Below are 27989 nucleotides of genomic sequence, written 5' to 3' on the forward strand. Positions count from 1 at the left end.
AGTAGGGTGAAGGGGTTGGGTCTTGGAACTAGGTTGAATTTGGCTCACTCACCTGGTTAATAGCTGTGTGACTTGGGGCAAGTTCCTTAATCTGTCTGCGCCTGTTCTCTCGTGTTAAATGGATAGAATTATAGTACCTATCTAATGCCGTGAGGATTAATATGGTTAATAGTATTGTACTTTACCAATAGTGAAAACAACCAAAGTGAACGTGCAAAATCAGAATTGTATCTTTCTGAAATGTTAATCACGTGGCTAACGTACCTTCCCTACCCTGGGCCATGCTCTAAGAGAATTTGAACTAGGTAGATGGTTAGGACTTCCCTTCAAGTTTCTTTTGGGGGATAGGGGATATATAAGGTGATGTGTTGGGAGGATCATATCAGAGTAATTAGTGTTTGAATATGCCTCTAAACTACAGAGAAAAGTGAGTTTATAGGTCAGATTAAATAGACCAGTGATTCTCAAGGATGATTTTACTAGGCTATCCACTGATAAACTGCCCTGAATTCTCTCTCTAGCCAGGATTCCTTTCTCAAGTTCCATACCCAAAGATCCAGAACTACTTACAAGGTATCAGGTGACATTCCAGGACACCACAAACTCAAATTGTTGGAAACTGACTTCTACCTCCCTACAAACCTGTTTTCTTACTTTGGTGAAGGACGTAATCATGGATGATTTACAGCCAAGAGCCATGATTCATATTAGCCCGTCCCTCCCTGTTAATCTCCACATCACCATCAAAGGCTGGTGATTCTACAAGCTGATTAGGTCTTGAATCTGAGCCCTTTGCTCCTCCGTCTTCTTAATCTTACCCAGTCTTTTTAAATACAAATCACGTAGGATTACAAAAACAAGCAAAAGCAAAAATTCTGTATATTCAGAATAGAGTTTACACTAAACTTGAATGGTTCCTGAAAGTTTAAGATTTATTTTTAAGTGAAGTCTTTCTCTCTGATCATTTCAAACAAAAGGATTATTTTTTAAGGTCTCGGGCTTATGTTTTATTTGTATTCAGACAGGATCCTTCGCAGTGCTTAATACCTAATGATCAGGATCAACTGTTCAATATTTTAAAAGGCAAAAAATACACATTAATTCCTATCGTGCTAGATGATATCACAGATAGTATCTAGCTTATGCAGTTATTTGAAACTCCTATATATTGCTATATATTTTCAGAGAACGCATATTAATGTATTACTTAACAGCAGAGCACCAAGGTTTTTGGATACAAAATGTAGTTTAAATATTTCTTTAAGGGGAGGGGGCGGCGCCACACTTCTCAATGAAGAGAAACATTTGTACAGTTCAGAATTTTTTTTTTGACACCTATTATGCCATGAACTCATAGGGAATAGGTTCCAGCAGCCCAGGCTCCCTCCATTGGTTCTCACTAAGTGCTTCTCTGGGTGGAGCAGGCTGGCGCTTCAGTTGAACTCAGACACCTCTCCCTTTGACGTATTTTTCTGATCATTTACCTTCACGTGTTTCAGGAAACTTACTTGGCTCTTAGAGTGCCAAGGCCCAGACAGGTTGATCACCTGAAGTCAGGAGTTCAAGACCAGCCTGGTTCAGTAGACTCATTCTCTTGGCAAAAATCTTGCCCTTGTTTACAACAATGCCAACAGCATGCTGGGTAACACTGTAGACTCTTCCAGCTTTGCTGTGGTAACATTTGCGGAGCACTCCTTTTTGAAAAGCACCCATTCCCTTGATGTCTACGATATCACCTTTTTCGTAGATTCGCGTGTATGTGGCCAAAGGAACAACTCCGTCTTTTCTAAAAGGCCTAGAGAACATGTATCAGGTGCCTCCCCTCTTTCCCTTTGTGTTCATCATTTTGGCAAATTACTGGAAGATGGCCCTTCCGGCTAAAAGGAAATGCGTTGAGTCTTAATGATGCTACGATGTCGTTCTAGTGAGACCCTAAATCTCTCAAATTTTGAAGTGTTTACTTGTTCAGTTTTTAAAATAACACAGAAGGAGTCATTTTGAATAAGAATTTTTCTTCGTTTCTTAGGTTACTTACACAGAGTCACCCTTTAATAAGTAACGTACTTGGAACATCTACAATTAAAGGTAGAAGAATCCAGCTGTTACTGTGCTGGGCTTATGTACATATTCAAACCAGAATAATGTGAGATGTTGAATGATATGCTCAGGCTTTTTTAAAACCTTTTAGAATAGGATAGATGTTTTCAAATGCTTCATAGATCTCAGAACGTTCTTTGGCACCTATAAAGAAATCCAGGTTTATATAATTTTTAATATAAAAATACCAAAATTTACTTAAACACTAAAATTTCATTGTATTGTCTCCAATTACTTTTAATATGACATCTCTTTAGCTGTACCTGAGAAATGGCATTTATTCCAGGTAAATAATTTGGCAACTACAGTCGTATTTCCACAAGACAGAAACCTTAGAGCAGAGTTTTCTAGAACTTCTCTGTGGGTGTCATCTTTGCTCACACAGTGCTCAGTATGAAATGTGGAATGTTATGTCTACATGTGCCATGAATATGGCCTCAGAGTAATTTCATCAGCACCTGCAGGCACTTAGCTACCAGCAAAAGGGACTTCCTTTGATCCACCTCCTCTCTAGTTAACATCTTGATTCCCTAATATTGACTAACAGAGACAAATGAGCTTTAAATGTTTTAAATTTTAGTTTAAAAATTTAAATGAGTTTTAAATTTTAGTGCATGGGAAGGGATTATTAGAGGGGAAAATTGTACTACTGTGACTTGTAAAGTCTTAGGTTTCAAGAAATTGTAAATCATAACTGCTCTAGGAATTACAGGGATAAAAACGTGAATCAAACACAGTCTCCACCCTTGAGACGTATTAGTCCCTACTCATCTCTCACCACCAACAACCAAACACTACCACTACCTCCACCTTCCAAATTATGCAGGCACATTGTGCTAAGGGTCATGTACTGGTACTACTTATGTTTATATGGAGCTTCAGCTAATCAGGACACTAATCAGTTAATCTGATATTTTGTGGGCTGGAGGCAAGGAAGGAAGAGAGGAGGGTAATGAAGACTATAACAACTGTTAGCATGAAGAGAAATGGAAAATAGCTTTAGTTGATAAAGACTCTTAAGAACTGTAAAGTACATTGCTGATAGGAACATAAAATGGCTCAGCTACTGTGGAAAGTAGTTCAGTGGTTCTTTAAGTTAAAGAATTACTACATGACCCAACAATTTCACGCCTTGGTAAATACTCCCCAAATTGAAAACAGGTACTCAAAAAAATACTACGCACTTTCATTGCAGCACTATTCACAATTGCCAAAAGGTGGAAACAGCTTAAATGCCCATCAATGGATGGATAACAATTTATAGTGTAGGCGGGGCGTGGTGGCTCACACCTGTAATCCCAGCACTTTGGGAGGCTCAAGCAGGTGGAGCACCTGAGGTCAGGAGTTCAAGACCAGCCTGGCCAACATGGCGAAACCCCCGTCTCTACTAAAAATACAAAAGAAAATTAGGCGTGGCAGCGGGCGTCTGTAATCCTAGCTATTTGGGAGGCTGAGGCCGGAGAATTGCTTGAACTTGGGAGGCGGGGGTTGCAATGAGCAGAGTTCGCACCATTCCACTCCAGCCTGGGCAACAGAGCGAGACTCTGTCTCAAAATGAAAAAAAATGTATGGTGTATATATACAATAGAATATTACTCAGCCATAATCAGAAATGAAGTACACGTGCTACAACATATAGCATGTTTCTTAGGCTCATCTAAGTGAAAAGCCAGACACACAAAGTCACATGTTATAAGATTCTGTGTGTAAGAAGTATCCAGAAGAGTTAAATCCATGGAGACAGAATTCAGATTGGTAGTTGCCAGGGGAAGTGGAGAGAGGGGAATGGGGGGAATGGTTTAATGATATCAGGTTTTATTTTTGAGCAATGGAAATGTTTTAGGACTAGGTAGAGCTGGTGGTATATTCACAATACACAACCAGCTTCTAAATGCCACTGAACTGTTCACTTTAAAATGGTTAAATTTGTTATGTGCATTCACCTTAAATATTAAATAATCAGGGATGAAGTCCTTATAAGCTTAATTTTTTGAGAAATAAGGGCAGGCATGGTGGCTCACACCTGTAATCCCAGCACTTTGGGAGGCCAAGGTGGGAGGATCCCTTGAGCCCAGGAGTTTGAGACCAGCCCGGGTAACATAGGGAGACCCTGTCTCCATAAAAATAAAAAAGGAAAAAAATAAAAAGAGAAAAAATAAAGAGAAGAAAAGGTAAGTTATTTATTCATTGCCAAAAAGTTTACTATCTGTAGGTCTTCACCTTCAAAGATTTGGGGTGGGGAGGAGAGTGAGTTCCTGACACACATAAGAGACACTGGTTCTTTGGGGTAGAAAAAGCCACAAGTTTCAGCAGATTTTTAGGTCCAGCTCTAAAATTTTGGTTTCTACAAAACCAATCTCTTTAGAAACTAAACAGTGAGTTGGTGAAGAAGCAAGAACCTCTGCCTCTGGTTTGATGGACTTTTTGGGCTTCTAGCTGCATTCATCTTTAACAACCTTGTTAGCAGACAATGAAGCATAATAGGTACAGCAAACACACACATGCCCCTCTCCCAAAATCCCCAAAACCAAGGTTCTTTTTTTCATATTTAATTGAGGAACAGTGTCCAGGTCCAGTATTTTGGACAGCCATGAACTTCACTTATTTTCCATAACACTTTTATATTAAAAAATCCTAAGTAGGAGGTGGTATAGCTCAGGAGTAGAGCATTGGACTTCAGACCAAAAATCATAACTAAGAGCACTGCATTCAAGCACAAGGAGTATACCATCTGGAGGCCCCTGGGGGGCACCCTTTCCCAAGAGGGAATGGACATTTGAGGGATCATTATATCATAGAGAAACGATTTTAGACATAAGAGGACTTTAGGGAAATTAGTACAATTTCTTCATTTCATAGAAGCATAAGAAACAGATGTTACCTGAACCATACAGCAGCAGCTGTGGGAGAAGAGTGCGTGTATCCGGTGTTCCTTCCTTTACACCAAAAGTCAACAAATCAACATTGCCAGTATTTGTAACCGGGTGTTAAAATGAGGGGATTTGGTCAATTTAGTCAAACATTTCCTCACTAAAATATCGCCATCAAAAGTTTAAGGGAACCTAAATTGGCTCCATAGTCCTATTAATAATCAATCAATAATCAAAACCCCCAATTTTTAATACCAGGCTCCAATTAGATGACTCTTGCCTTTAAAAAAAAAAAAAAAAAAAAAAAAGTCTCACTCGGTCACCCAGGCTGGAGTGCTGTGGCACCATCTCAGCTCACTGTAACCTCTGCCTCCTGGGTTTGGGTTCAAGTGATTCTCATGCCTCAGCCTCCCAAGTAGCTGGGATTACAGGCAAGCACCACCATGCCTGGCTCATTTTTTGTATTTTTAGTAGAGATGGGGTCTCGCTCTGTTGCCCAGGCTGGTCTCAAACTCTTGGACTCAAGTGATCTGCCCACCTTGGCCTCCCAAAGTGCTGGGATATGAAACTTGCCTTTTAAGCAAAACTTACCATTCCTTTTCTTCAGGCTGTAATGACTGGGGAATAAATACCATTCCTAACCTTGGTGACTAAGGTGAAAATTGTGTGGCCTGGTGCACTAGAGAAAGGACTGGCTTTGAGATCAAACAATATGGGCTTAAGTGCCAGCTCTACCACTAACTAGCTTTAAAATAACAGGAAAATAAATTACTTAACCACTTTCAGTTTTCTTACTTGTAAAATAAGGACAATAAACCTTCTTGTAGAGTTGTGATAAAGCATGTGAGCTAACGTTTGTAGAAAGTTGGGACATTTTATAAAATCTAAGCCATTTTATTGCCCTAGAGGAATATACTTCCAGCTTAGGGACATTGGCATGGCTCGTCCAAGTACACATGGCTTATCATTTCATTCTGATAAGCCAGCAACATGTAATTTGTTTATGTCTGTCTCCTTCAGCAGGGCTGGATTCCTGCCAGATGGGGAATATGTTAGATTCACCTTTGTCCCCAGCCCCCAGCACATTACAAGTACTTGGTACGCACCCAAAATTTATTAAATATCTGTAATTTGTCGATAAGGTTTGTAAGTTCATCCCTACCCCTTAGTCAGCTCCAAATATCAACCTCCAATACTACGTGGATTTTCCAGTTCTGTTCTTACATCAAGTCATAACTGCACATCTTATTTTACCGAGTGATGCCACAGTCGTGTGTGTATAAGTCAAAACCCTACAAGTTTGTAAAAATAGCATTGCACTGCTCAAGTTATTCATTTTATGACATATATCAATTTACTGTTAGTTGGGGGTTACTGTTAACAATTGGGAGGGACATCCTGTCGTGTCTCTGGCCCACTCACTAATAAGTCTTGGCATTTTTCTGCTGCCCTCTGACCTACTCATTTCTGAGAAGTACGGATGTTAAGCTGATTAAGGGTGACCCTCAGCAACAACGACACAACTTCTTAGTTCTTTATGCTAGAGGGAAATAAGTAAATAAGTGTTTTCTTGAAGCCTCTTTGTCTTCATATTCCTATCATCAGGGCAAGGCATCACAGCAAAATTCCAGTCTTTGTCAATGATAGAGAAAAAACCAGGAGAGTGTGTTTTCACTAAGATAATAATAGCTCAGCAGTGCCAGGCATTGGTTTTCTGCTTCCTTACAACGCTTAGGAGGTAGATTCTATGGTCACTTGCATTTTGCATATATGGAAACCAAGTCGGAGAACTTAAACTCACCAAGGCCACACAGTCAATAAATGGCAGATCATGATTAAAACTGGACAACTCTCCAGTCCATCCTTTTAGCCACCACACCTGCTGACCCTCACTGCTAAGAGAATATTAATCATTCTTTCAGCTGACAAGGAGAATTAAGAAGTTGCCCAGGAGACCACACAGGTGTTATTGTAGACTTGCAAATTGCTGTGGGACAGGGTGAGCCCAGTGGGCTCTGGAGCCAGGCTCCTCACATGCCTGTTGCCCTGTGGCACACACAGCTGCTTGATATCATTAAGTTTACTGAGCCGTTCCATTTTACAGGTGAGGAAACTTAGGTATAAAGTACAACTCACAGAGCTAACCAGACCCCATGTGAAAGTCCTTATGTAGCAGTGTCTGTCATATGAGTGCCCAATATGTTAGCTTTGACGATTATGCCTGATCTTAGAAGTGGAAGTTGACATATTTGCTGTTTGTTGTACATTATTCCAGCAGAACCTAGCTATGCTATTAATTTTACTGTGGTTTGAGAAAAAACATGGGTCCTAAATGTCACACCAGCCACAGAAAACAAGCACAGATCCAGAACAGTGTAAGCTGGGCCCAGGTCCTGTTGCTTTCTGCTCAGGACCATGACAGTAGAACAGCAGGGCCTCTTTGTTTTCAGCTTACTTGACTATAATTAGGACATTCAGAAGTAACCTTAGACATGGTGGCTGTAGCTTTGGCAACTCAGGGGAATAAGACCATTTTATATGGATAAATTATTTTCAAAGACCTGCAAATGGCATGATACAATGGTTTCAAATTGCCACACATCTGTACTATGGGCATTGGCATTCTACAGTTCCTAACTAGGCAAGAGCTGGAATTCATTATTTTCTACAGTCAGACTCAAAGTTCATTTGTAATTGCAACACTTTACATTTTCTAGGCAAGTTATTTACCATTATTGAGATACTGCTTTCAGAACATCTCTGTAGAGTACCCAGTTGTGCCATGCTGCACTAGGCCACACATGAGCTTCCCCAAGCTTCAGTTTAAGGAGACCGCCTTGGTTCCTTTCCTGAGGTGTTCACCTGAAATTAGGCCCTTAAGGTTTTTTGTTTGTTTGTTTTTTTGAGACAAGACTCTTGCTCTGTTACCCAGGCTAGAGTGCAGTGGCACGATGTCGGCTCACTGCAACCTTCACCTCCCAGGTTCAGGCGATTCTCCTGCCTCAACCTCCTGAGTAGCTGGGATTACAGGCATGCACCACAATGCCCGGCTAATTTTTCTATTTTAAGTAGAGACAGGGTCTCGCCATGTTGGCCAGGCTGGTCTCGAGCTCAGCCTCCCAAAGTGCTGGGATTACAGGCGTGAGCACAGCGCCTAGCCAGGCCCTTAAGTTTTTAATCCATTTGCAGGTGAAAAGAGTCTAGAGACACAGGATTAAGTAATAAAGAACATTTGTCTCTAAGGCTGAGGCAAAAATAACCTAAACCATGTAGCTCTAGGCAAAATAGTTTAAGACAGTATAGCATAAACAGGTAAAACGCCAACAGATGATAATTATTTATCATTTCAGTAGTAAGTCAGGGATTAACTTTTACTTCACAATATAAGCAAAATTTGGATTTCAGTTAATATATTTAATCCTCACCTTCAGAAAAGTCCATGTCTTGCGAGAAATTTAAATTTGCCTATTCTGTATACTTAGAAATTTTAAGGGAAGTGTACTGTATAGTCTTCAGTATTTAGTAACAATCCTTTACTTCTGTGATTTGAAACTTCTAGCAAATGTGTAAATGAAAGCTTTTTAAAAGAAATTTGGGGGCCAGGTGCAGTGGCTCAAGCCTGTAATCCCAGCACTTTGGGAGGCTGAGGCGGGTGGATCACGAGGTCAGGAGATGGAGACCATCCTGGCCAACATGGTGAAAACCCGTCTCTACTAAAAATACAAAAAAAAAATTAGCCGGGTATAGTGGCAGGCGCCTGTAGTCCCAGCTACTCTGGAGGCTGAGGCAAGAGAATGGCGTGAACCCGGGAGGCGGAGGTTGCAGTGAGCTGAGGTCGAGCCTCTGCACTCCAGCCTGGGCAAAAGAGAGAGACTGTCTCAAAAAAAAAAAAGAAAGAAAGAAATTTGGGGTAAGTGGGAAAGCCGATCTGAATTCAGGGCATTTAAAGAAATCTATAATAGGAACTTTGCCTGTACTTGGCAATTTGCACTTTTAATAAGATTTATTTGTAATGATACATGGCACTTATGAAAATTTCCTTCCAAAGGACTTGAAAGTGTGTTTCCTTAAAGTAGGGTATGTATTTGCCTCTGATATCTATACTATTCAATTTTATTGGCAGGCTTTTCTCACTTCCTCTAGGACATACAGAGGTAAACTTTATGTCAGTCACTAGGGGATCTTAATTACGCCAGACTCTAAATTAGTGGCATCTGAGGAATTGTAATTTTGCTGCATTCAAAAGGTTCTTGGATTCCAAACAAGCTTTCCCCACTTCATGTTTAATTTTTTAATTAAGATGAAGTCTCGCTCTGTCACCCAGGCTGGAGTGCAGTGGCGCAAACTTGGCTCACTGCAGCCTCTGCCTCCCAGGTTCAAGTGATTCTCCTGCCTCAGCCTGCCAAGTAGCTGGGGTCACAGGTGCCTGCCACCATGCCCAGCTAATTTTGTATTTTTAGTAGATATGGGGTTTCACCATGTTGGCCAGGCTGGTCTTGAATTCCTGGCCTCATGTGATCTGCTTGCCTCAATTTCCCAAAGTGCTGGGATTACAGGCATGAGGCACCATACCCAGCAACTTTCCCCTCTTTGAAGACGCATTAATTATTTCTTAGAGAAAAGCAAACTACGAAACTCAGAGTTATAAAAGAACACTTAAAACAGACATGTCATTCTGCTGGATGCTGAGTTATGACTTAATCAACTTTTCTGAATTCAGGTAATATAAAAGTCTCAATTTTTTTAGATGAGGCAAGATTTTATAAAATTCTAATTTGGAGGAATATATATTTAAGAGAAGCTAAGAAATATAAAAATTAAAGTAATGAGGGAAAATTGGCCCTATTAGATATACCATGAGTATTAAAGCTACAATAAGATAAAGGCAATAGGATTATAATAGGATAAACCTAGAGCAAAGGCAGAACTGAAGGACAGCCACATATGTAAAAGAAAGGTCAAAAGGAGTCATCCAAAATTAATGAGAAGATACGTAGCATTAAGTTGGTTGGCTAGCTATTTGGGACTGGCGCATGGAGATCAGTTTGGCTCAGGCCACATAAACTTGGCATTCATTATGGTAGAGGACAGTGAAATGTATAAAAAGACAAAACTAGACTACATGAGCTCAGCTCACTGCAACCTCCACCTCCCAGGTTCAAACGATTCTCCTGCCTCAGCCTCCTGAGTAGCTGGGATTACAGGCGCTTGTCACTATGCCCAGCTAATTTTTTTTTGTATTTTTAGTAGAGACGGGGTTTCACCATGTTGGCCAGGCTCGTCTTGAACTGCTGACCTCATGATTCGCCTGCCTCGGCCTCCCAAAGTGCTAGGATTACAGGCGTGAGCCACCACGCCCGATCATAAACTAGCAACATCCTGTAGGCTGGGCACAGTGGCTCACACCTGTAGTCCCAGCACTTTGGGAGGCCAAAGCAGGTAGATCACTTGAGGCCAGGAGTTCCAGACCAGCCTAGCCAACATGGCAAAACCCCATCTCTACTAAAAATACAAAACATTAACTAGGCATGCTGGCATGTGCCTGTAGTCTCAGCTACTCAGGAGGCCGAGGCAGGAGAATCACTTGAACGCGGGAGGTGGAGGTTGCAGTGAGCTGAGATCACGCCGCTGTAGTCCAGCCTGGGCAACAGAGTGAGACTTTGTCTCAAAAACAAAAACAAACAAACAATATATATCGCAACCTTCTGTAGAATGACATAGAAAAGAGTCTGAACCATTCCCTCAAGTAGTTTTAAAAAGTGCTACTTATGCAAAAATTATTTTTAAAAAAAGCCAACAGGAAAAAATAACAAATATAGCAAAGAGTAATTTATCTTTAATAGTATTATAGTAAACTCATAAATCCTGAGAAAATACAAGCTAAGTAGACAAAAGGATAAGTTATGTACATATTATTTAAAAGAGACAAAATGCTATTTATTGGATGTGTTGAAAAGTGGTCGATTTCTGTCTCTGATTACCAGTGGGGTTAAAGTAGTGAGATAATTTTTACATATACAGTTAAAGTTTTCTTTGGTACCATTTTGTTTGGAATGCTGCCAAGCATTTGGTAAAAGATATTTAGATACATTGCATGTAAGACCGTGTGATACAGAACTATGTCATATATCCCTTTAAAACAATTGGGTGATTTGTTCTAAGAACAAAATGGACATAGCCTTAAACGAAAGTCCCATTTCTGAGTGTCCACACTAATAACATAATTGTCTACAGGTAAAAACAGCCCAATGTCTGCCCTTCATAAGTAGCAAACAAAGAAGGAACATTTACCTATCTAACAATGGGACAATACGTTTGATTCAATAACATGTTAGAACGGGTTCAGGAAAGGTAGGTCTGCTGGCTAGAGCCATCCTGCTGCCTGATTTTGTTAGCCTATGAGCTAAGAATGGTTTTTATCTTTTTCAGCAGTTGGGGAAAAAATATTACATGACACAAATTATGTCATGATAAGAAATTCACATTTCAGAGCACATTCCTTTATATAATGTAACATTCAGAGCTGCTTTCACACTACGATGGCAGTGCTCAGTAATTGTGACAGACCCTGTGGCTCACAAAGCCTAAAATACTTAGTATTTGGCCCTTTCCAGAAAAGGGTTTGTTAACCCCTGTGTTAGGAGCTTGTGTGGCCATTAAAAGACTTTATGAAGAGTTTGTAACAGTAAGTTTAAGCCATATATGTTATCATGGAAAATTTTGTAAAAAAATCAGGATGTAAAGATGAAATACTTAATAAAATGACATAAAAACATAAAAAAATATTGTTTTAGGTACTGGGACCTATGGGTGATGTTATTCTTTTCTTATTTTTCATTCCAGGTATTCTGTATAACAAGAATTACTTTACCATAGTGAACAAAGGTATTTAAAAGAATAAGCAAAGCACATGCATAGCAATTACATTTTGAGTCAGAAAATAATCTTAGCACTTACCTGTCAACACAACTTTTCCAGATACAAAGATAAGCAACACAATTCGTGGTTTTACCATTCTATAAATAAGACCAGGAAACAGTTCAGGCTCGTAACTGTTAAGATGTAAAAGGAAAATGTTAAAAATAGCACTATTCAGCTCCTTTCCCATAACATGTAAGGCCCAGTATATTAAAGTGCATATTAAAGCAGTTGTAAGTAAGTTAGCTATTTTATCAAAAACCTTTTAACTATCTTGATGAAAAGAGTCTTGAGTGTCCTAGGTAATATCTTACGGAAGTTAGGAACATAATTAATTTTTGGTCATAACACAAGTGCAAGCTATCCTGGATGGATATTAGAAATTAAGGTAACTTAGGGCATCTGATTTAGTGTATTAAGATCTTGTTGGTTAAACATCCTGTATCTTTTCAAAAAAGTCTGTTAATAAGAATACATAATCATGTTTTTCTGGATTTCCAAATTCTCCAATGATAAACATATTTTGTATGCTTTTATAAACTGCTGAAGTTAACATTTTTAGCAGATAGAACCTAAAAATATTTCTAGGCCACTGCTATTTGTATTTGAACAGGTGCTATATAAATAAAGAAAATCCAATTATCCCAAGTTTTTAAAATTCAGGATTTGTTGCTATAAATAGTAACTCGTATTTACTACTAAATGTAAGCTGGCCACTCCATGGAGCAAAAGATGATAGCACTTAAGAGCTTCTTCTCCACACTCCAGCCTGGAGAGGAGGGCAGATTCTTAGAAAGGCTTGAGGAACCTACCAAAAAGAAGTCAGGAGGTGAGAGGAGGTGAATAAAACTATTCTCAAAGCAGTGGCTAATGGACAAGAAATATAAGAAAAAAAGACATCCAAGCAATGGAACACTAGCATCTTTGCACTTAAAAGGGTGAATCCAGACTGCATGGAAAAGCTCCATTCAGTTCAGCAATGAACAAGACCCAAAACGACAGCAGATGTGGAACCTTTTACTGGCTCCAGAAAGGCACATCTTGAAGTGAGTCTTGCCCATCTCAAGTATAGGAGGTCACTGTGGGTGGAACTGTCTTCCTGGAACATCACTCTGTCTTACTGCAGGGAGCCTGTCAAGACTTTCTCCCACTCACCACTTCCCGACACTGAGGAGATCATGATACTAGAGGGAGCCCCGAAAACCCTTCCAGGACTATGAGATCCAGGCCAAGAAAATGAAGGCTGGAGACACAAAAGGAAGATTTCCATTTGATCTTCCAGCTGAATTTTAAGACTTAGAGAAAACAAAAACTTTGGTATGTAAATGGTATTGAACTGCATTTAGCTTTTAGAACCATCGTTTTAAGATTACCAGTATAATGAGCTCCCAATTAGGAATATACTTCATTTTATTTATTCTCTGCCTCATTCCAAAAGAAGGCTGAGACAGAGAAAGAGAGTGGTTTTGGTTAGGGATGGAGAACATTTCACAAAGATTGAGAATATCGAACACCTGCCAATTTCTTGGCCAACCCAACTTTGACCCATCCTTCGAGTCTCACTTTAAATGTTACTTCCCCAAGAAAATCTTCCTTGATCTGCACCCACCCCCACTTACATTAAAGACCCTGCTTTATGGTGTCACAGCCCCTGAAGGGCCTTGCCTTCACAGTCACCATGTTTCATTGCTGTCACTGACTTCTCCATCTTTTCTTTTAGACAGGGATCTCTACGTGCGCAAGGGACTATAGCTATATCGCTTGCCATTATCACCCTAGCATTTGCTACCTGGTAGTCACCTACATCTTATTCATCATTGACTTGTCCATCTTTTCTTTTAGGCAGGGATCTCTATGTGGGCAAGGGACTATAGCTATATCGCTTGCCATTATCACCCTAGCATTTGCTGCCTGGTAGTCACCTACATCTTATTCATCATTGACTTGTCCATCTTTTCTTTTAGACAGGGATCTCTATGTGCACAAGGGACTATAGCTATATTGCTTGCCATTATCATCCTAGCATTGGTAGTCACCTAGATCTTATTCATATAGCAAGTATTTATATCAGGATACCTTTGAATTAAAAATTAAAGAGGGGGCTGGGTACGGTGGCTCACGCCTGTAATCCTAGTACTTTGGGAAGTCGAGGTGGGTGGATCGCCTGAGATCAGGAGTTCGAGACCAGCCTGGCCAACATGGTAAAACCTCATCTCTACTAAAAATACAAAAATTAGCCAAGTGTGGTGGTGGGCGCTTATAATACCAGCTACTCAGGAGGCTGAGGCAGGAGAATCGCTTGAATCCCAGGGGGTGGAGGTTGCAGTGAGCTGAAATCATGCCACTTCACTCCAGCCTGGGCAAAAGAGCGAAACTCCATCTCAAAAAAAAAAAAAAAAAAATTAAAGAAGGAAAAATTCTCATTTACAACTGTGGAAATGATTATGTCATAGAAAGATTGCCAGAGAAAAGTGCCTGGTAACAAAAGGAGATACTTGTATTATTAAATGTTGACATACAAATTTGCAGAACCTGGGGAACTGAATGACCTTAGGGGTTTAACACAAGGCAAATTTGGCCTGATAATTATAACAGATTATGTGGCATGGTTCCCCACAGAGCTACAGACAATTAGAGAGGCCTCATGTTAAAAATTCAAACTTCCTAAGAGGTGTTTTTAATGTTCCCAGTGTCAAGAATACACACTCTGGAGTTGTAATCCATAACCTGAGGCTGACAGCCGAATGGAGAGGATGAGGGGAAGGCAAGAATGAGACTAGAAATAGAAAGCTGTGGGAATACAAAGCAAGCTTCCTGGCCAGATTAAAAAAAAAAAAAAGAAAAAGAAAAGATGACTGAGATCATAAAACTGTCCCAGGAGGACGACAGAACAGGGATGGGCCCACTCCATCTGATGTATTCTCACTGCGCCCTACTGGCAACCCTTCTAGAAGCTGGTAGTAATAACAAGGGGCACCAATTCTAGACTTAGATCTGCTCTGCAAGGAAGATGTTGGTGAAAAAGAAATGAATGGAAACTTGGGAAGAACTATACACATCATTTTCCAGCCCTGAATGGCCAGAAGGGAACGCTAAGTCTAATGTAGGCACAACCTTAGAGTTCGGGCAGAGCTCTTGCAGATGTACACTAAGCCGATTCAGAGAAAGATAGGTTGGAGGCTCATGACTTGAGAGTCTAGAAGATAAGACAACTTAAACACTGGGAAACTCTTAGAAACAGGCTTTATTAGGAAATCTGCAAATTATGCCAAGATTGAAGGAAGAAAGATACCTAAAGAGGCAACATGTCTTACGTGGGGGAATGGGAGGACTTTATAGGGAGCTCAGATTTTTTAAAAAATCGGGTACATTTTAGGCATTCAATAGCATACAGTGAAAAAACTGAAGAAAAAGAAAACATAATCAAGAGAAAAATAAACATGTCAAAAGAAAAATAAGCATATCATAAAAGCTGAATCTCAGAATGAATGAAAATATTTTAGAAGAAAAAGGAATTTTTAACTTCCATTCAGATCATATCTGAAAGGAAAGCTAACAAATGTTAGGGAAAGCACAGCAATATGATCCCTATTTACTCTATTGACGGAATAATGATTCCATGGCCGAGAGGATAAGGCGTTAGAATGAAAGAACTTCAGTTTCAGCTTGGCCAAGAGAATTTAAGAGCATCTGTGATTAACCCAGGCCAAGTGCCCTAGCCCAGGTGTATATCTTGGTGAGTCAAGGGGTTTGGTGTCGATGAGTCACCCTCCATCCTTGCTCTCTGAGGGCCTGGGCTGGATGGGAGAGCCATCAAAACAGCTGGGGCCGGGGGAGGAGCACTAGCTGTTGAGACGGGAAGTTTGAAGTCAGGAAGGCTAGAGATATTCTCTAGGGAAAGGAATATACTACAGGCAACATTGTGATGGGGGCTGCAGCTACACACACACACACTCAAATAGGGGACAAACTAGTTAGGATTTTTTTTTTTTTTTTTTTTTTTTTTTTTTTGCGACGGAGTCTTGCTGCGGCTCAGGCTGGAGTGCAGTGGCGCGATCTCGGCTCACTGCAAGCTCCGCCTCCCGGGTTCACGCCATTCTCCTGCCTCAGCCTCCTAGGATTGCTTTCATAGAACGTGTTACAGCCATTCTTTTTTCATCTTCTCTCCAATCCATTCTCCCCTCACCAGCTGTCAAGCCCCTTCCTACTGGCCTAGTCCATTTCACATGCCTTATCTTTTTTTTTTGAGGCAGAGTCTTGCTCTGTCGCCCAGGCTGGAGTGCAGTGGCGCGATGTCGGCTCACTGCAAGCTCCGCCTCCAGGGTTCTGGCCATTCTCCTACCTCAGCCTCCCGAGTAGCTGGGACTACAGGCACCCGCCGCCACGCCCGGCTAATTTTTTGTATTTTTAGTAGAGACGGGGTTTCACCGTGTTAGCCAGGATGGTCTCAATCTGCTGACCTCATGATCTGCCCGCCTCGGCCTCCCAACACATGCCTTATCTTGCCAGTGTCATTGCCAAGCTACGTTTGTATGCTTATAAATCTGTAGATCAGTGGATCTCAATGTGTGGGCCTCTGACCAGCAGCACTGGCATCACCTTTGAGCTTTTTAGAAGCACAGATTCTAGCAAAATCTCTGGTGAAGAAGCCCAGCCAGAGATGTGTGCTTTAAAAGCTAAGTGATTGCTAAGCAATATAAGTTTAAGAACCACGGTTTCAAAAGACTGGGCACATGTGGTAACCTATAAGGACTCAGGCATAGCATCTTAATCTTTTCACTATTGTGTCCCCTACCTTTTTTTTTTTTAAATCACAATTTCTCTGAAAGATACTTTATGTAAGCAACCCATAATGTAACTTAAATATCTTGGTAAATTCAAAGTTCAAACTATATAATCGTCATACCTACTGAACTGCTGATGGGTTAGCACCAAACCTTCCAGCCTGATGGAAAATCTCACATCACAGCTTCCAACCATGTTCTGAATTTTAAAATCGAGGAATCTGGCAGGGAACCCAAGCTTCTGCACCACACGAGCATATTTTCTTGCTGCAAGTCGAGACTGCTCTTCACTGGGGAGGGGCAAATATGTTTAAAGATGTCTTAATCACTACATCCTCTAAACTACTGGTGTTGTATTGGATTGTTACCATTTGTACCATGTTTATCTTTCAACGTATACTATGAAGCTGTAGGCTTTGTGAGGAGGACTTACTTCCCATACTTTGGTCCCTAGCACCTTATAAAAGGTCTTGTAAAATTGTACAGCTATTGAACAGAATCATAAACAAATTTTTGTCTTCATTTGTCACCTTTCATATATGAGGTACTTTTACTTTTACTTGGGTGTTATTTGCTAAAACTATTCCAAGGATTCGCAAAGTGTGTCCCCAGACCAGCAGCTTCACCTGGGAACTTGTTAGAAATGCAAAGTCCCAGATTCCACCTCAGACATGCAGAAACTCTGGGGGCGGGGCCGAGCAATCTGTCTTTTAACAAGCCCTCTAGGTAACTGTGCTGCTCACTGCAGTTTGGGAACCATTCATCCAGTCTCAAAGTATGTCCCATTTAGAAGAGAAGAATGGCTGGGCACAGTGGCTCACGCCTGTAATCCCAGTGCTTTGGGAGGCTGAGGCGGGCAGATCACCTGAGGACAGTAGCTTGAGACCAGCCTGGCCAACATGATGAAACGCTGTCTCTACTAAAAATACAAAAAAAATAGCTGGACGTGATGGCGGGCACCTGTAATCCCAGCTACTCAGGAGGCTGAGGCAGGAGAATCACTTGAACCTGGGAGGCAGAGGTTGCAGTGAGCCGAGATCGCATCATTGCACTCCAGCCTGGGCAACAAGAGTGAAACTCCATCTCAAAAAAGAAAAGAAAAAAAAGAAAACAAGAAAAAATAAGGACACATGGCATACAAAAAAAATCGCATATAAGGAGGTAAGATATGTGCTGATTGAGTGGCACAGACAAGGTATCAGTTCTTGAGTCTTTATTGGACACACTGTCCAAAACAACCACATGAAGATACCTCAAAACCCCCCTTGTTTTGCTCGGCTTTCTCACCCAATCTTCAATTCAATTCAAACTCAACACAAGAAGGACAGGAATTTGTCCTACTCTGTGGCTATGTCCTTTAAGTGTCTGTCCTGCTGCACCCCTAAATTCATAGCAGAGCCTGTGGAGTCCTGAGAGGTGAGGCTTCATTTCTCCTTAGGTATTTTTCACATGTGACAAAACAAAACAGTAGGTAGCAACACCTGGAGGGTGAATCAGGTGAATTCCGTCCCCCTCATGGGTTTGGCCCTATGTTTAAGCTGTAAATCAGAAACACTTGAAAGAAAAGCCAGTTTGAACTTGTTTGCCTGGACCAAAGCAAGTGTTTGATTCTCTTATCCAGATCCTTCACCAACACTGCCCCCTCTTGGGTATTCATTACTTCATATATGTGTCACCTCATTTAATGTTGATTCTCCTCACCCCCCCCTTTTTTTTTTTTTTTTTTTTTTTTTTTAAAAGAGATTGGGTTTTTGCTCTGTTACCCAGGCTGGAGTGCAGTGGCATGATCATAGCTCACTGCAGCCTTGAACTTCTGGGCTCAAGTGATCCTCCTGCCTCAGCCTCCTAAGTAGCCTGCAGGAGCATGCACCACCACACCCGCCTAAATTTTTATAGAGACAGGGTCTTGCTGTCTTGCCCAGGCTGGGCTCAAACTCCAGGACTCAAGTGACCCTCCCCACCCACCTCAGCCTCCCAAAGTACTGAGGTTACAGGTGTGAGCCACTGCACATGGCCATCTGTTGATCTGGTATCTACTCACTAGATTGACTACAGCTGCACAGCACTGCCCTTGGCTCTCTTCACCCACTTCTCACTCTTGAAATGTCCTTAGCAAGGCCATGTCTCCAGGTTAGCAGTGAAATAAACTGTTTCCATTTTGAACTACATTTTGCCTAACTAATCTATTACATTTCCCATAATGTAAATAAGTTCAAATTTTAAGTTTGCATAGTCCTGTAGTTTCTTGGGATATCAGCTGTGATATTCTAAGGACACAGAAGTTTCTATTGAAACAACTAATAGTTGAAAGTCTACATACATGTTCATTGTACAAACATTAGAAAGTAGTTTAAAAATCTTAAAATCTCACCCATACTGGTGTTAACTACCTAAATTTGATCTTCTGCACTTTTCCGACGCAAACACAGGTATCCCTCATACTCTTGCTATTATAACGAAAGAGAATAGGTTTGGATAAAACGTGGAGATAATACTGGCACCTCTTATTAAGTAAATTCTCACAACTCACTATCCAAAACTTCAAAACCAAATATATCTGGATAACAAGTATCTCTTATTATCTGAACTCATTATCCAAACTTTCACTATCAGATTTTAGGAATAAATTCAGATAAGAAAAGACACTCATGAATGTGTGTAATATGTGTAACATGAGCATATTTTACAATGAAAGTTGGATAACAAACACCATTTAGTTGCTTACTTCTCCCTCCGCAATCCAACTTAGTACAATGTGACCATCCTTTCAGCTCAGTATGTGTGCGTATATGGCTAATACAATTTTACTTTATGACTTCAAATTGAAATCCTATTATTAATTAGGTTTTCCCTGTTTTAATGCTGAAATGAACATTGTTACAGACATCTTGCACAACTGTCCAATAATCACTTTAAAATGGAGATTCCTGGGATCAACATAAGAGAAAGTCAGGAAATGTACTCAGACACATGTGAAGAACTTAATATGTAAAAACAAGTCGGGGGAAACGTGGTAACAATGGATTCTTCAATAAATGTATCTGAGTACCGACTGATCATTTGGGAAAAATAATTGTCTTACATAGAAATAAAATTCTAGATCTGCTCTGTCCAATTAATATAAATTAAATTCAGTCCCTCAGTTGTATTAGCTGTATTTCAAGTGCTCAATAGCCCCATATGACTAGTGGCTACATCATTGCATTAAACAGTGCAGATATAGAACATTTCCATCTAGAGAAAGCTCTAGGTGAATCAAAATACCAGCTATCCTTTTACTATCACAAAGCAGGACCTGAAAAAGACCAGAAAAATATATGAAAGTTAATATTTGTATAATATCGTGCACAAACGCCTTAAAGGCAAAGCCAAATGTAGAAAACAAAGAAAAAATGGGATAAAATGAGTATATCCTTCAAAATTTGTGTTTTTAAAAAAACCCAGTATAGGCCAGATGTAGTAGCTCACGCCTGTAATCCCAGCACTTTGGGAGACCAAGGTGGGAGGACTACTTGAGCCCAGGAGCTCGAGACCAGCCTGGGCAATATGGGGAAACATCTGTCTCTACCAAAAAAAAAAAAAAAATTAGCCAGGCCTGGTGGTACATGCCTGTGGTCCCAGCTACTTGAGAGGCTGAGCTGGAAGGATGGCTTCAGCCCAGGAGGTGGAGGTTGCAGTGAGCCCAGATCGCGCCACTGCACTCCATCCTGGACAACACAGTGAGACCTTGTCTTGGAAAAACAAACAAACAAACAAAAAAAACACACGCACCATAAAATACCATAAACAGTAATTTAAGAAAAAATATTTACAGTATAAAGTGGTGAAAATAGTTAACAAAACAAAAACAAAAGAAATCCATAGATAATTGAAAAAAACGACATAGGGATTTCTGTGCTTTTAAAAAGTTATTTAATCTCACTAGTAAATCAAAGAAATGTAAAACAATATAACTTTCTGCCAATCAATCTAGCAAATATAAAACGAATATCGACACCCAGTGTCCATAGGATAAAATGAACACGCAGTAAATTTATAGAGCAAGAAATTGGCACAACCTTTCAGGAGGAGAATTTGCTTCTCATCTTTTAACACCTACAGGGGAAAACAGGCTCTGCCAAATACAGAGTTATGGTGAAAGAATACCCTTCAACACAGGGCTTCCTCTGCGTGAGATCCAGGAGAGACGAGATTTTTAAGGGATGCCTCCTGAGCTAACGCAAGCTAATGGTCAAGGAATGTCTAATTGAGCTCCTTTAGAAAGTTCTATCCATTTATCTGCAATGAGGAAAATCCACAATAACTACTTCCCCAGACTTATAACACACTTCATCATTACTGTAACTTTAAAAAAAATTCACCTTAGAAACAAGTTGTAACAGCACAGTTAAGTCCCCCCTGTTTAACAGGGGAAACTGTAAAATGGGGGATATGTCAGTATTTTATTATTTTTTTAATAGAGACAGGGTCTTGCTCTGTAACTCAGACTGGAGTGCAGTGGTATGATCATAGCTCATTGCAGCCTCAAATTCCTGGGCTCAAGTGATCCTCCCACCTCAGCTTCCCAAGTAGCTAGGACTACAGGCATGCACCACCACATCCAGCTACTTTTTAGATTTCTTTTTTTTTTTTTTTTTTTTTTTTTTAAACAGAGATGGAGTCTCCCCCTATGTTGCCCAGGCTGGTCTCAAACTCCTGGGCTCAAGTGATCCTCCTGCTTAGGCCTCCCAAAGTGCTAGGATTACAGATGTGAGCCACTGTGCCTGGCCCAAGTCAGTATTATAGGAGTGTTTTTAACCTAAAATGTGGCATTTCATTGAATAAAGTCTTCAGCAAAGAAAGGCATTTTGCTTCTACTATGTGCTTTAGCACATTAATTCTATGCTTCCTTGTTTTACATACTAAATTGTTTCTCTGGTAAGGGTGGAGGGATGATTCCTCATACCTTTTGGCTCCCGTGCAGACCATCTTCCCAGAGCTAAATATAAGGGCTGTTGTCCTGGGCTCTCGGATCCTCATTATGACAGCAGCAAACCTCTGTACCCAGAAACCAAAAGAGAATTAGCCTCTGCTAGGAGTTAACATTATCCCAGTTGAAAAAGCCAAGCTGGATATGAAAATCTCAAACAGATTGGATGGGAAAACTAAATGTCTGGGTCTTTTCTCCCTACGTTAAGGTTAACAAAAATAATGATGATTCTAAAATGTACTTATTAACAGGTAAAAATAGTATCAGTAACTTAAACTTGAATGCCTGTTATGTTTCAGTTCCTATTTATTCTCATGATAGGATGAACTTGTGTTATCATCCTCATTTAGTGCTCAGGGAAAACAAGTAGCAATATAACCTCCAACATTACACAGGAAATGGTAAAGTTAAGATTCAAAACCCAAACTAATCAGATTCTCTGCTTTTTACTTTGACACACTTCTTATTTTTTTCCCAAAAGATGCTTCAAAAGAAAAAGCAAGTATGTTAAAGGCTCACCAAGACTTTAGAATGTACTGAAAAGCGACCAAAATGCAGAAGAGTCTGTATGATAGGCATGCTAAAGATGAATGACAGGAAGCTGATGTCAAGGTTCTTGCCTCTTATAGTTCTCAAAGTGTCATTCAAGACCAGCAGCATCAGCAAGCCCTGCAGGTGAGGCTGACACACGTGAGGGTAGGGAACCTCTGGCCTGCCACATGGATGTGTCATCAAATGGCCTGCTCCTACACAGATAGTCTCTTCACCCCAGCTCCTCTCCCCGGTTAAGCTAGGAAGGAAACTGGGGTGGGGCTAGCTTAAAGGCCAAGCCAGAATTTCTCTGGGTGTCAAGCACAAGTTCAGAGAGATCCTATACACTCATCCCCAGCCCCGCTCTCCCCTACCCCTCGTCCAAAATGAGGGGTGTGCTGAGGATGGTGGACAATAAAAGTTGCTTAAAACGCTGATTGTTCAATAATGTGATCACAGCTGCAGCTGTGAGGATCTTAGCTCATCTTTGTGTCTGTCCTCACCATTGTCAGCTGTGTGAAATATCAAAAGGAAAGCTTTATTGTATTCGGGTAACATTGAGGTAACATTTAAATTCAGATGTCAGCAACAATACTTACCACAACAGCAAAAACAAATAATAGTTGATGCCTGCAAGGTCTCTGGGTTCCTACGAATGTGACCTTTTTTCATCTAATTCCATAAATCCTCCACCACCTAAGCCAGTGAACTTTCTCCCATAGGAAGCAGGTCTTACTCATCTTTGTACTCCTAAGTACAGAGCCTGGCAAATCGTTAAAAGTTGATAGGATCGACAAATCCAATTACCCTAGGTAAACAAGCCATTGACAACAGGATGCCTGGCCTTGGCAGGATACAAGAAAGAATAGATTTTATTAAACTTTGAGGAGGAGGAAAAAAAAAATCCCTGAATCTTACATTAGTAAATAGGAGCTTGAACTTTATACTTTAAGCAATTTAGCCTTCTCAAATAAGAGGAATTGTAATGGAAAGATACGTGCCAGGTAGCTGAGACAACATTTGGCAAAAATTATTTCCAGAAATATGATGGCATTTTAAGAAAGTTAGCATCCCAATAGTCAGATGAAAAATTATAGTCATACTAAAAAATATTTTTGAATGACAAGGGAGAGAGCTTATCTTTAAGGAACTGCTCAATTACTGCTTTATTCAGCATAAAGAATGAGATTATTTTTTATAACTCAAAACAGATATTAACCTTGAGTTGCCAATAGCTTTTTCAGTAACAATTTTTTAAGAAAAAACAGAGGAATTAGTCAATATCATGATCATATTAAGAAAAGTAAATCTAAAGAGAAGCTAATTATTGAAAGGAATACTGAGAAATGTTACCTTTGGGTTATATTCTGCATTTTTTGCATGCAAAGCTATTTTCTTCAGATCCAACTTACAGGCCAGGTTTACAGTGGAAACTATATTCCTGAAGAAATAAGTCAGTTTAGAAACTTATATCAGATATAAAGGGTAAAAAAAAAAGACACGACAACTTATTTTCTCATTTCTTAGGTTATACCTTAGCAATTTCCTAGGGGGAGAATTATTCCAAATGTGAAATACATGACAACATTATTCCTAGTAAAGTGTAAAATCCCAAAGTGAAGTGCTAAAAGAGCCTTTCCTAAAATTTCATGACTAGCTGCTAAAATTAAATTTTAGATCTTTTTTCAAAACAAGGCCTCAAATAGAAATTACAATTCTGAATCAATTTGCAAATCAAACTCAATTTTACATCTTTATATCCTTGGTGTTTATCCAACCCTACCCACAATTGTCAGCAACTTCAGTGCTGTAGTATAAACAATACAATCCTTCAAGAATGCATCTATTAATCTTTAAGTCCCCTCCACCCACCATAGAGGATCAAGAATTAGTGCTTCCCCTTACGGATAATCAAACTGTCTAAAGCCACAATCCATTTAGAACTGATAAAACAAAGAATTATGAAATCTGAAATTGTCTTCCCTACTATTATCCTGAAATTAGTTGTCATCGCATTCAGGAATATAAAATGTGTACCCAATGTGCTCAGTTAAAACAAAAATAAAAACTTACTGTAGTTGAGGTACAATTCCACAACATTCTGAAATAGGGGTCATTGGTGTCATGGGAGTTATGGATGCCAGAGACAAGGAGTCGGAGTTTGGTTTCTCAGGAGAGGGCTGGACTGAGTCAGTATCACCAGGGTGCAGCTGTGAATGGGAATTTGACAAACTGCTGCTGTTTAAGCCCAGCCCAACGTCCTGTTCGCTGGGTGATGGCAACCTACTTTGTGGACTTTGGCTTTCAGAATTTTCTTCAGTTTCGTGTTTGTTAATGACAGGCTGGTCTTTATTTTCTTGGGTAACTTCATCTGGTAGGAAGCTAAGATCCACAGATGAGAAATCACCAGATGTTTCTTTGACTTCAGGGTTCGAATTAAATGCAGTATCCGGATTGGATGCATTCAGTATGTACATATCATAAGGTACAACTGGGCTGAACAGGGGAGACCTGGGTGGGGCAAGGCCATCCTAGGCAGTTCCCAAAACAGACAGACAAAAACACAACAGACAGAACAGCATGTTACACAAAAGGGATGTCACTATGGCAGGCAGGCAGGCAGGCAATGTATCCAGTGTAAGAGGCAGTTCAAGATTGCTTGTATTCGTGCACTGCTTTTTTCTAGAAAATGCCATTAAGATTCTACTACAGGCCAGGTGTGGTAGCTCACGCCTGTAATCCCAGCACTTTGGAAGGCTGAGGCAGGCGGATGGCTGGAGGCTAGGAGTTTTGAGACTAGCCTGGCCAATGAGGTAAAACCACGTCTCTACTAAAAATGCAAAAATTAGCAGAGCATAGTAGTGCCTGCCTGTAATCCCAGCTACTGGGGAGGATGAGGCATGAGAATCTCTTGAACCCAGGAGGCAGAGATTGCAGTGAGTCGAGATCATGCTACTGCACTCCAGCCTGGGTATCAGAGTGAGACTCCATCTAAAAAAAGATTCTATTACAGTTACAGCACACTTAATGGAAACAGGAAAGAATATTTTAAAATGCAGAAAAAGCATTCTTCATAAACTATCTTAGCTACTTTGGTTAGATCTCTAGTAAGTTGCCACTCTCTAAGTCCAATTTTGCAACAGAGGCAATTGAGCAACCATGCTCTAGATTGTTGTATACTTTGAAGATAACAGATATACTGTATTATTTAAGTTAATTATAAACTTTAGTTGACTTAACTTTGAAATAATTTTGAGTTTTAAATTTAAATAGAATAAATGAAGGAAGTTTAAGATATAGTTGAACACTAATCAAGACTCACTAAAGACCCATGGTTATTCCTTCTAGGCAAAGGCATAATAATTCTTGTAATGTTCTAGTTACAAGAATTTACACTAGGAAAAAAGTTATTGAAACTTAAATGGTAAGAATACTGTAAATCAATGTATTTTCAGTCCAGGGAAGGCTGCTCAACTACCATTATCCAGCAACGGAGAGAATGACGTGTGCACCTGAGGAAAGCAACTAATGTAAAATTCATGGGCTTTATTACGGGAAAAAATCGATTACCTTGAGAAATGCATTACCACCTGCTTCACCCAAGTTACGGGCCTGAACTCCAGATTTTGAGCACTGCTTGCAGGAGAAACTCAACAAGATCTTATTTCTTTTCTGACCACTGAAGGGTCAGGAATGCCCCGTGTTGCATCTTCTCAGTGACAATGCTACCTCTGCTAATGTACATCTGACTGGAGCCTATTGGAGTGTTCTGTTACTACAAGTCCAGCAGGTGGCAGGGGTGACTAATTGTTTAAAGAAAGCACTTAGAATTAAAAAACAAAATCAAGCTATTCTCTTGAAGTAAGATTTTTGACCTCTATTTCATTTTGAATACATGATAGGCTCCCATCTTTCCCCACCCTCAACCCACAGAGTGGCCTTAAGAAAAGTGAGGTGGGGACAATGAGCCCCAATTCCACTGCAGGGTTTCCTTGGCCTCACCTGTCCCAGATGTAAAGGGTCTCCTCGGGCAATTTACGCTAAAGCACCAAAGCTGCAACAGTCAGTGTCTCCCTTCCCCTTCCCCATCATGGCATTTTATCAGGGAACAAAGCTAAACGTACACAAGAATGTAAGGCAATGGTGAGGAGTTGAGGGGGTTGTTTTATGGTAATGGAAACTTGACGGGCTCTCTGCAGGGTCTGCCTGTAGGGACACGCCTCAAAACATGTCTGTGTAGCACGTTCACTGCATCTTTGGCCTCAGGATCTTTAGTCATTTTTTGTTAAACTGTATCCACTTACCTTTCTCGGAACCTTTCCTGCCTGGGCTCTTCTTTGCTGTGTTAAATGCTAGGGAAAGTCACCATTTCTACCTCAGTGCTGATCATTGTCTTTATAAAAAAATTCTCCCGCCAAAAAAAAAAAAAAGTTACTCTCTTGCCTTTTTTTTTTTTTTTTTTTTTGGAGACGGAGTCTCACTCTGTCACCCAGGCTGGAGTGCAGTGGCGCCATCTCGGCTCACTGCAACCTCTGCCTCCTGGATGCAAGCAATTCTCCTGCCTCAGCCTCCCGAGTAGCTGGGACTACAGGCTCCTGCCACCACGCCCAGCTAATTTTTGTATTTTTAGCAGAGGCGAAGTTTCGCCATGTTGGTCAGCCTGGTCTTGAACTCCTGACCTCAAATGATCCACGTGCCTCGGACTCCCAAAGTGCTGGGATTACAGGCGTAAGCCACCTCACCCTGCCCAATGCTAAGGATTTTTAAAAGTCTTAAGAGTAATTAACTAAAAGAAGCCACAGGTGTTTCTAGTTAACATTTGGCAAACCCTGCAACCACCAGCTCCACCAGAGACTTGACTTCTCGAGGGAGGCCTAGTACTGGCATCCATGCTGCAGGGGACAGGGGATCTCTGTTTCCCCTGTCAAAGCGGAAACCCGTGGGAACCTGAAGTCGCTACAGCTAGCACGACGCGCTCTCTGTGCGTGTCCTTTAGAACCGGGCGGGGGGCCAGGAATGGTGGCTCACGCCTGAAATCCCAAAATTTCAGGAGGCCAAGGTGGGTGGATGACTTGAGGTCTAGAGTTCAAGACCAGCCTGGGGAGAAAAGCAAAACCCCCGCCTCTACTAAAAAATACAAAAATTAGCCAGGTGTGGTGCGTGTGCCTGTAATCCCAGCTACGCGGGAGGCCGAGGCACCAGAATCGCTTGAACCCAGGAGGCGGAGGATGCAGTGAGCTGAGATCGCGCCAGTGCACTCCAGCCTGGGTGAGACTCCATCTCAGAAAAAAAATCAATCAATCAATCAATCAAAAACCAAAACAACGCAGGATGGGCCATGTAATCTGTTGACTGAGTAAACGGTTCTGGATTCGCGCTAGATGAAGTTCGAGCTCTGTTTGGCAACCTTGGTCAAATTATTTCACTTTTCGAAGCTTCTAACCTTCAACTGAAAGACGTGGGAAACCAAGCCCGCCTCTTATGGTCGCTATGAGATTTAAGAGGAAAGAAGGCAAAGCCCTTGGCACAGGACCGGGCGGGACTTGGGTCCTGACTCTGGGACAGTGGCGGCAGCCTCACCTGAGCGGCGCACTGGTCCAGGTAGAGCTCCAGGTAGGTCTCCTCCTGCTCCATGGACGGTAATCCCACTGTTGGGGGTGGGGGCGGGTAAGGGGGTAACCGCCGAGCGAGCAGCCTCGGAACCCGCTCCGGCCAGGGCGCAGAGGCCATTTATGAGCCTGGGGGCAGCGAGGCGGGGCGGCCCTCGGCTCAGGTTCCTGCAGAGGGCGCGAGAGAAGCGTTGGGCGATGGGCCTGGAGC

General features: G+C 41.0%; 1 protein-coding gene across 1 annotated transcript; it reads right to left on the reverse strand.

Annotated features, from left to right (window-relative positions):
* Positions 1 to 1942: 1942 nt before the first annotated feature.
* TBPL2 (TATA-box binding protein like 2) lies at positions 1943 to 27970 on the reverse strand. Its single transcript, XM_054447681.2, has 7 exons — positions 27750 to 27970; positions 24243 to 24700; positions 23523 to 23610; positions 21615 to 21706; positions 16792 to 16959; positions 11925 to 12019; positions 1943 to 2241 (listed from the first exon to the last, which is right to left on the reverse strand). Exons 1-7 carry the CDS (start codon positions 27897 to 27899, stop codon positions 2165 to 2167), a joined length of 1128 nt encoding a protein of 375 aa, XP_054303656.1. The 5' UTR covers positions 27900 to 27970; the 3' UTR covers positions 1943 to 2164.
* Between the last annotated feature and the right edge of the window lie 19 nt (positions 27971 to 27989).

Source organism: Pongo pygmaeus, chromosome 15, assembly GCF_028885625.2.
Source record: "Pongo pygmaeus isolate AG05252 chromosome 15, NHGRI_mPonPyg2-v2.0_pri, whole genome shotgun sequence".
Lineage (NCBI taxonomy): Eukaryota > Metazoa > Chordata > Mammalia > Primates > Hominidae > Pongo > Pongo pygmaeus.

Bases quoted from the DNA above. Each gene is read 5' to 3' on its own strand.
- TBPL2 (XM_054447681.2), bottom strand. From the start codon at position 27,899: ATGGCCTCTGCGCCCTGGCCGGAGCGGGTTCCGAGGCTGCTCGCTCGG. The intron at 21,707-23,522 runs GTAACATTTCTC...TTCTGGGTACAG, and splicing joins ATGCAGAATATAACCCAAAG to AGGTTTGCTGCTGTCATAAT. The intron at 2,242-11,924 runs GTAAGTGCTAAG...ATTTCTTTATAG, and splicing joins TGGAAAAGTTGTGTTGACAG to GTGCCAAAGAACGTTCTGAG.